The sequence below is a fragment of the Dendrobium catenatum genome, unplaced genomic scaffold (assembly GCF_001605985.2).
Source record: "Dendrobium catenatum unplaced genomic scaffold, ASM160598v2 fragScaff_scaffold_226, whole genome shotgun sequence".
In the NCBI taxonomy this organism is placed as follows: domain Eukaryota; kingdom Viridiplantae; phylum Streptophyta; class Magnoliopsida; order Asparagales; family Orchidaceae; genus Dendrobium; species Dendrobium catenatum.
In genome coordinates this window covers 290,123-300,406 of record NW_021318688.1, presented here as the reverse complement: position 1 = coordinate 300,406, position 10,284 = coordinate 290,123, and the positions used below count along the sequence as shown (strand labels likewise).

Genomic DNA, 10,284 nt, shown 5'->3' with positions numbered 1-10,284 from the left:
GTGATTAATTTGTAGCATTAAATAAATCTATTTTTCCCCTTGAACGTAGTATTTACTGGTGATTGTAACGATTTCTTATATAATTTCATAATAAATGTTATTATTTTGTACAATTCATAATATTTTCTTGGTAATTTAACTTATTATGTTTTTGTAAATGTCATGAAGATTCCAAATTTTTATATGTTCCTAATATTTCTATTAGGTCGTCCTCCTATCCTAATTTGGGTCCCTCTTAGAGCCACTTCATAGTAGACTTTGACATCACCTCCACACCTTAGTTTGTACCTTCTTCCTTGGGCGAACCCCCAGTTACTCAGAAAGATATTAGTGTTCAAGAGCAGTGCCATCTACGTATCAGACCACTATGAACACGACATCATTTCACTCTAAGCACTGATGCGATATTACATCGGCATAAGAGGAGGCATTAGTGTTTTGTACAATGTTTCTTTTGGTTGCTTTAGTTTGATTTTGATGTTGATTTTACGTATTTCATTATGATACTATCATTAAAATAAACTAGTTGATATTTTGTTTGTATTCTATATGATGTTGCCTTTATGAGATTAATTTCTTTGAAATGATGTAGTCTTCACTTTACTAGTTGATTAGCGAGTTAAATTAAAATATTACCAAATTTCTACTAGACACGAATATACACATCCATATATATTAATAAATGTCTACAACAACATGGATTTTAGCAAAATAACACACTTAACAAAGTTTAACATAAATAACCATAACAACGTAATATAAATAGACACACTTCATACTAAATTTAGACGAAGACATATTTTTTTATTCCTAAGCAGTGCATGCAAATGTGATTGAAGCTGTGTTTAAGTCGGACAACATTTTAAATAGAACTTGAACACATATTATAGGTCTTGCTAGTTCTCAACATTGAAGAATTGTCTACGGTTACCATCAGGTAATAACTCCCTCATCCGATCTTTATAGAAATTTAGAATGAACTAGTCAAACCTCGAACACCAATCATGGTATGAAATGACATGTTTAATGTTAAGGTAGTTGCAGTCAATATCTGGCAGGGAATGACCGCCATCTCTATGGCATTTCATCTTATGGTATCACATATGTAAGAAATGAGGGTTGACAAGGTGGTCATTATCTTCCTAGAACCTAATTTCAAAAGATTTCCATCTGACAGCATTTAAGAAATTTCTAGTCCTGTATAATATTACCGTTATTAACTCAGCATACATATTCCAAAGGCAATCATCCTCGTCTTCTGACCACTCATGTACACAACACCTAAATATCTCATTTTTATTCACCTTCTGCTCTAATGGAGTGTCACCGGCTCGTGCTATACAAGCATGTATTCTTTGGCTTACATCATTAAACCTTTCTTTCTTGGGGACGCCTTTAAACTTTTCTATACATGACCAAAATATTGTGAATAAATCAAGTAACAACTTAATAAATATTCTTCATGTCTCTTCTATGTACCATTTAAATAGTAGTGATTAAAGATATTGAACCATAATTTGCAGCCATATAACACATTAGGATTTGAATGGACCTTATAACTTTATATGCCATATGATGGGATTGGCTATTGTAAGCTACATGAAATATCACTTCACATTAAATGAGATATTATAAGGATCATATGCTCTGAGTGTCACAGACCATTTGAGGAATCCAATGTCCACAACAACTGCACATTAATTACTTATGTCGGAGGAATCCAGTGTCCACAAGAATTACACATTCAATTCATATTTTAATAAATCTTTTTTCAAATATAATAAAGTGTAAACATAATTATAAATATAGATTACTTTTAAAAAAAAATTATTTTTATATAAGTCGCTCATTATACGGGTGATTTACCTTAAACAGAAACGAACTAAGTTGGCAAGTTTTAAATTTTTTTCGATGGTTACTCTCTTAATTATAACTTAAAACGATATTTAGTTTAAAAAAAAACAAAAAAAAAATCTCAAATAACTTTGGATTAGCTTTTTCAACTGTTTTCATGATTAAAAAATAGCTAGCAAAAATTAATATATTTATAAGACAAATTTTTACCACTATTTTAATTTTTATCTTTAAAATTTAAATTTAAAAAAATTATTTTTGGGCTTAAACCGTTCTAAATAAAATTTTATGCTACAGCTTTCACACTAAAGATCTAAAAAAAAAAAAAAAAAAAATACTTAAGATTGCCCAACCTATTTTTTTTTTTTTTTAAATATATTTTAATTATTTTATCCACCTTCAATAAATATAATTGCCTAAATTCTAAAATTTTTTTTATTTCACAGATAAAATTATGCATGTCATAATTCTATTTTAATCAGCCTAAGAAAAAAGTTAGTTCCCACCTTATAATTTTTTCCAAATAAATCATGTAAGATATTTAAGAGTTTCTTAGACCAATGGAATCCAATCATGTCCAGAATAAACAAAAGGGCCCCAAATTTGTGCATGCGGTTGCAACGTTCACATTCAAGGGCTGAAATAATATAATTTTAAAAGACTTTTACACAAATAAAAATTAATAATTTTAAATATAAATTATAATACATAAATCTTTGAAATTATTTTAATTCAAATTCATTAAAATAATATAATTAATCATGCTTATAATATGACTAATTAAACCTAATATAGATATAAATTTAATAAAAAAGGAAATTATCAATAATAAAATAAGAGCATTAAAAACCTTTCATTATAGCTCAACAACAACACGAGTGTGCCCATTCCAAAACTGGACAAGCACAATAATACCAATTATTTTTGTCTTTATATATTATATGAAAAAATTCTAATATATAAATAAATAATTAAATATTATACTTTATTTTAAATAAATTTAATAAATTTGAAATCCGTTTCGATGTCTGAATTAAATATTTACTAATAATAATATTATATCAAACTTTATGGTGAACTGAGTACTGACAACAGACCATCCGAAACACTGTACAAATAATCAACGGTCGGCTCTACATAATGAACGGCTCAGATCGCTCCATCAACCCATCTAATGTACGGGTAATCAGAAGAAACTAACGGCTAATGAAAGAAAATAAGATTAATTAACATTAAGAGAGATATGCTAATATGGGCAAGTCAATGACCAACGCCGGCGGCAGCGGCGGAGACGGCGGCGGTGGGATCGTCAGAGGCGGAGTCGGATTCAGAGGACTCGAGGGATGGCGACGCCACCACCTCAACGCCGCCGCCTCCGCCGCCGTGGACTTCCTCGATCATCCTGACCACGTGTCCGATCTTCGGACGTTGATCCGGCGAGACCACCGTGCAGGCCAATGCGATCTGAAGCATTGCCACCATCTCCTCCTCGATTCCCCTGTACCTCATAAGCTCAAGGTCGAATACCTCGGCCGTCCACTCTTCTCTCACAACTGACTGTACCCACCGCGGTAGATCCACGCCAGCGGCGGCAGAGCCGCCGCCGCCATCAGCAGCTGGCTTCCCGGTGAGAATCTCGAGGAGAACGACGCCAAAGGCGTACACGTCTGCGCGTTGCGAGGAAAATGGCCGCCGCCCGTCCAATGAGACCTCTGGCGGTCGGTATCCACAGAACCGTCTGTCCGGCGCTTTACCGAGCAATGCAAGGCCGACGTCAGCGAGTCGGGCGGTGCCGGACTTGTCTAGAAGAATGTTGGTCGACTTCACGTTGCCATGGGCGAGCTTCGGCGACTTGGCGAATTGGTGTACGAACGAAAGCCCTCGCGCCGCCGCCATCGCTATCCGCATCCTATCCCCCCAATCCAACGGCGTCCGCCCGGGCCCTCGGTTTCCTGTCGAAGAAAGCACACCAAATGTTTGTAGAAAGGCGTCAATAGCGACAATTGATAAAAAAATGGCGTTTACCGTGGAGGAGGGAGTAGAGGCTGCCGCCGGGCATGAAGTCGTAAACGAGGAGCTTCTCGTCGCGGGCGAAGTAGTAGGCCTTTAGCGTTACGAGGTTCGGGTGGCGGAGACGACCGAGGATCTCCATGTGCTGTTCGAAATCCCGTTTTCCAGCAAGCTGAACATCACGGAGCCGTTTCACGGCAACGACACCGCCATCATCGAGGATAGCTTTGTAGGCCGTTCCATATCCACCCTTTCCGAGCATCTCTGCAGACGCTCGCAGCAGCTCTTCAAGTTCGAATTTCTTCGTCTCGTCGAAGAACACCATTTTTCCCCTCTCGAACACGCCCGTTGAAACGGCAGCCCCTGCTGCTGCCACACCGGCCGCATATGGACTAGACGAGTAGACAATCTTCTCTCCTTCGTGCAGTCGTGAAGGATTCTTTCCGGCGAACTTGCGCCAGAAGTAGCAGAACAGAAGACAGGAAACAAGGACGAGAACTACGAAGTCGCCAACCACGATGGCTACAACAGCGGCTCGGCTCATACCGCTGCGGCTGCTGGCTGTGTTGGAGTTGTGCAGGTTTTCGAAGGGTGGTGATGCCTCTGGTTTGGAGGTTGGGGAGGAGATGATGGTTGCGGGGGAGGTGTTGTTAGGATGGCTAGGCTCGCTGACGACATTGCTGCAGCTGGGGAGAGGAGAGCCGCAGAGGGCGAGATTTGACACAAAGGCCTCGGCGGGAAATGAGGCGAGGGAGGGGGGAATGGCGCCGGAGAGATGGTTGTAGGAAAAATTGAGATCTTTGAGGGTGTGGAAGGAGATGCCGGAGATGGAGCCGGAAAGGGAGTTGCATTGGAGGCGGAGCGTGAGAAGATGCGAAAAACTGTTAAGAGAGTTTGGAATGGGGCCGGAGAGGTTGTTGAAGGAGAGGTCGAGGCGGTAGAGGCGGGAGAGGGAGGACAAGGAGGGAGGGATGGGTCCGGAGAAGGAGTTGTGTGAGAGGAAGAGAAGCTTAACGGCTCTGAGCTTGGAGAGGTCGGGGGGGAGGGGACCATAGAAGGAGTTGGATTTGAGGCTAAGGACGCGGAGCTGGTCAAGGAGGAGAAGAGAGGGGAAGAAAGAATGTGAGGTGGCGGAGAGGGAGAGGTTCTCGAGGACGAGGCGAGTGACGCGGCCAGAAGAGCACGAGAGACCGAGCCAGGAATAACAGGGGTCAGCAGACCTGGAGGTTAGATTCCAGGAGGAGAGGCGGCCGGCGGTATCGGAGGTCGAGCGGAATGCAAGAAGAGCTCTGACGTCGGAGTCGATAGAGGAGGCCGCCGCCGCGGATAAGTTAAAGAGGATGACAAGGGGGAAGAACATGAACGAGGAGGACTGCCGCCGCCGCATTCTCTCTCTCTCTCTCTCTCTGGCTATTAGGGTTTGCTCAATCTCTGCTAATTTTTCTTTCTTACCGTTTCCCTATCCCCTTCTGGCTTTTCCGCTTCTCTGCTTTCATCTATTGCTTCGGCTTTCGCTTGCGACTGTTTTAAGATGGGGTCATGTGGGCGCGGTTTGACAGATAGCGGGCTGCTCCAAGGATGCCCTGATTAGCATGGAAAAGAGTTAGTAGTTTGAGCCTTAATTAAGACTATTTTCAATATAACATTAATTAAAGGAATTATAGGGCTTCAAAGCTTGAGATTGATTCAAGTTCATGTCAAAGTATTCCATTCATTTAAAATTATTATTATTTGAGTTTTTTTTTTTTTTTGGAATTTTATTATTTGAGTTTGATTTGAGCTTCTCTCAAATTTTGATTATCAAAGTACTTATTTGTGCAAATAGATGAGTCAAATTGAGCAAATTAATGAACCGTACTGTCGAGTTATTTGCTAGCCAAATATTATTTTAGAATTAATTTTGAATGATTTACAATAAACTTTATGGATTAATGACATCTGAAGCAAATAACAAAGAAAATGAATTAAAACAAATGCCTAAAAAAGTTGAAAATTTGGCAAATCCCAATAAGGAAGGTGGAGTGGTTCCTCAAATATGTAATCTTAAATCAAATGTTCATATCTTGAAATCAAGGTCGACCATTTTTTTTTTGTTTGAGGGAGCCTTGAAGCTTTTTAAACGGACATTGTCTTGAAATAGAGGGAGGAGGGGTCAACTAAACAAGTATGTAAGTGGAAAGTTCTTGATCTTAAGCAAAATTGGATACTATAAAGTTTTAGACTTCACTAGTCTGGAATCATGCATTTATATGTGCAACTCATGATGATAATTTATCCAATCTTGATGCCAAGCTTTGATTAAAGGGTTCTCTTTATACTACATAAAACTTGCACACCTCTTGGAAGTCTACTCCATTGAGTTAAAGATCATGTAGTCCTATAAAAAGGTGATAAAGTATGCACTAATCTTGTTTGAGACTGCATTGCCTCTGATGGAGTATTTGTAGGTGTGCGAGAATCAATTAGTGATATGTTTGCAATTGAGGAGAAAACATGTGCCACCTGCATTAATGGATCTTTGTTTCATATAGAGTACTAGTTTGGAGATTTTGATGCACATAAATTCCATCAAATGATAAGATGTATAGTATCAAAAAATGGAAGTAAAAATATATCAAGTGGCTTGATTATATAATAAGTTGTTTGTCCAAGATTTATACTCACTATTTGATATTTGGTAGAGAACAAAAGGAATGAGATTAAATGCGAGGGAGAATAAAATCAATGTTCTTATATTCTCAAGTTGGATATCATTAGAAATAGTCATAAATACTTAATAATTAAGTAATATACTTTTAGCACATGTGCATGAAGAATATGGACATATCATGATAATCATAGCATGATGGAGTATATAGAGTGACGAGTTATAGTAGTAAGTTAGGAGGCTTTAATAACAACCCATTAATATGGGCATATATGCTAGGTTTTGGTCTAAGAGTGAGGAATAAACTTAAACTTAGTCATATAAAGACAAAAGTTTATTAATGGCATTACTAAATAAAATAAAATAGATTGAGGATTTAAGATTACAATAGTATGTAAATTATAGCGGTTAATGAAATAACATCACTATTTACGCAACTATGAGTAAGATCAGAGGTTCTTTAGTACCAATGAAAGGTATGGAAAGAAAAATATGTATACAATACTTAGCGGGGATATGACCCTTATAAATGATGTTTAAATAAAGTGGAGTACGTTGTCATCAGAATGACTTTCTAAAGTGAATGTGAAGAGTTGTTGAACCTTCTTTGTTATCCCCATTGAAGAAGAATGGTTAGTGGCGTAACAATCTAAAATTTTCTAAATAATTTTTAGAATAAAAATATAAAAAATTTAAGTTGGAGTAATATGACTCTGTGCATGTGAGTGCAACGATGTTTAGAAGAGATGAGAAAGTGTAGCCGCTACGACGAGAAAATGCTACGGTGCGGTGCAATTTTACAAACAATCCTGAGATTTGGGCACTAGGATATATATATACATATATGTATGTATATAACTTAGCACTAGCCTTCCCTCCCCCATTCTTATTAGCTTGCCGGGTAAGGGAGGAAGAGAGGAAGAGAGGAGAGCGAGAGAAGAGGGAGAGGATAGCGAAAAAATAATGTGTTTCGGTGCATTTTTATATGTTGGATATGTTACAAGATTTCTTCTGATAGTGGTAGGTTACCGGAATTCTACCTTTTGTTTTTAGTGATATTGTGTTTTATGATTTTTATATATCTAAAATTTATAAAACCTATTGATTTATCAAACTTTTGTCGCATAACTTTATAAATATGATTTTTTATGGATATTTTGACAAGAATATAATTAAATTTTACTGGGTAAATTAGTTGTTATGATTTTCTGAGTGACTTGGCTAGTTTATAAAATTGTATATAAATATAAATGGCAGCCTGAAATGATTTACACACTACAGAAAAAATAGCTATTTCTAGAAAATTTTCTAGCATAATATCGGTCATAACAAACACCATCGATATGTATTCAAAAGGAAAATTTGCTAGTTTTAAATATGCCAGTAGATTTTTTACCAAATTTTTTTCCCGTAAATTTTTACTAAAAATTCATGAGGAAAGACCTTATTTTTGTTGTTTTGTCCCATCCTCCGCAAATTCACATGAACACCGTCTTAAACTCATTTTCATGCAAAATGGGGTTGCAGCCTGTACCTTGGACCTGCTCATTGATGTTCACCAATGGATTTGACTATGTTCATGTTAATCATCTCTACTTGCTGATCGGACTCATTCGATAAGTCTTCACGGATAAATCTTTTTGCATTTACAAAATTATTTGAATTTTCATTTTAAAATATGTTCAAGTTTTCAAATATATTTGAAGGCTCATCTTGTTGAAGTTTCATTGAAAGTATTTTAGTTTCAAAAGTTAGGTTATGAACTTAGCGGAAAGTAGTTCTTTCCAATAACCTCTATAATGTAAAAACCTGAGTTCATTTTAACTATTTAATATTACAATATTCATTGAATGAAATTTAGATATTCCTTGCAATCATGATATTGCTTGAACTCATGCCAAAGGAGGGGTGTAAATAATTCGCATATTGATGAAAAGAGTTTTGTTCATGTTCAATTTGAGCCCAACATAAATGAGCTCAATCTTTATGAAGATGAAAAGTCTTTTCTTGTTTGTCATATTTACTATCGAGATAAACAAAAACAAGCATAGTCGATGACCACCAAACAATCAATGATATTTTTACTTCTATTATCCTTTATATGAAATAAAAGTTACGATTTTATACAATAATTTTTTTTTTTAATTTATGAACCTTAAATATGTAATAACCCATATTTTGACCCAATCAAATATTTTTTTTTAGGAGTTATTATAAGTTTAAATTACAAACCGTCTTCTCCCTAACATAGATATTATTGTGATCTAGTAATAATGTTTTTTCCTAATTTTTGAGCATTGGTGAAATTCCTTAAGAATTTGACACCTATCAGTACAAGTGATGGTTTTAAGACTTTTGATATCCGTTTTGTAAACTGATTTCACCAAATTTTTTAAATATGATGGGTTATTTTAAGGAAATTTTTAAAATTTCAAAGCCACAAATTTAAAGAGATAAAAAGATTTATATGAATTTTGCTCTAAAAACTAAATATATGATATAATTATCTTTGTGTCCTTAAGATACTTTATTATAAATATCTAAAATTACTTAACGTAATATATTAAATAAGCCTTTTTTCTCTTCTTCTATTCATTTTTCCATAAAGACTTATAAGGATAAAATAAGGGAGAAAAGTGCAAAGAAAGAAAAAAAGCCTAGATTTGGAGGTCGTAGAGCAATTTTTGTCAGTCGATCATATTAGGAACTTTATTCATCTCATTGTAAGGAACTATTACCCTATTTTTTATTTAATGATTTTGTGTATTATATATATTATGCATTTTAATTTGGTCAAAACTTAAAAAAATTATGATATCTTAATTTTTAACAAACTTTCATCACATAATTTTTTGTATATGATAGTTGTTGTTAATATGAGTATTTTGATTGTAATTTTATTAAATTTTATCATGTAAAATAGAAGTTACTATATTTTTTACTTTTTCTATTAATTGAATAACAAATATTTTTATTGTAAGCATACTGTTAATATATGTATTAAAATGGATATGGTTATGTGGTTGAGTGATAATTAGTCGTTACTATTATTATAATATTGTGATAATAATATATATGAAGTGAAAAATAAGTAAAAATGGGTTATTCACTAACATTGGTTGAAGACTAACTAACCTATACAGTATGGTGGGTTGATGGGCTTTCCTTTAAATAATATGGCTTGGTGTTATCCTCTACTTATTCATGTGATTTATTGATTGAGAGTTATAAGGAAATGATTACTATGCTGACAGGCGAAGAGTGATAACTATATTTACTTAGCCAATGATTTATTAATATTGATACTAATTACTTGGAAAAATATCACTTCAATTAGGATTCCTTAGTTATTTAGTGTATTACTAGAATACTTATTACTATTGATTCATTAATAATATATAACTTCATTTATATTATCTTGATTTATTATCACTATACAGATCTATTGATACTTGTTGCGTCCTGGAATATTCGCGGCGGTAGAGAAATATATAGTTTAACGTCTTAGCGTTGTACGAAGATCCAGCACACAATCAGATAAGTGAGAGGGTGTAGCGTTCATAAGAGACACCAAAGTTTTTACGTGGAAAACCCCTTAAAAGGGGGGAAAAACCACGGGGCCTAGCCCAGTTTGAATGAATCCACTAGTATTTACAGCAGATTACAAATGAGGCCCTTCCTTGGGAGAAGGCCTTGGATTGATGTAGCAAATATACATCATATAGATTGCATTACATGGTAAAAGTTACATATACAGGTTTGTTTGGCCTGAA

At 35.4% G+C, this 10,284-nt stretch overlaps 1 protein-coding gene across 1 annotated transcript; it reads right to left on the bottom strand.

Moving 5' to 3' along the window:
• Positions 1-3,061: 3,061 nt before the first annotated feature.
• On the bottom strand, positions 3,062-5,486 carry LOC110108872 (probable leucine-rich repeat receptor-like protein kinase At1g68400). The gene is made up of 2 exons (XM_020839708.2): positions 3,880-5,486; positions 3,062-3,806 (listed from the first exon to the last, which is right to left on the bottom strand). Exons 1-2 carry the CDS (start codon positions 5,249-5,251, stop codon positions 3,115-3,117), a joined length of 2,064 nt encoding a protein of 687 aa, XP_020695367.1. The 5' UTR covers positions 5,252-5,486; the 3' UTR covers positions 3,062-3,114.
• Positions 5,487-10,284: the final 4,798 nt, after the last annotated feature.

What these genes read in the sequence shown, in the direction of transcription:
- LOC110108872 (XM_020839708.2), bottom strand. Translation starts at nt 5,251, where the DNA reads ATGCGGCGGCGGCAGTCCTCCTCGTTCATGTTCTTCCCCCTTGTCATC. An exon ending in CCTCTACTCCCTCCTCCACG is followed by an intron (nt 3,807 to 3,879) that starts GTAAACGCCATT and finishes TTTCTTCGACAG; the next exon opens with GAAACCGAGGGCCCGGGCGG.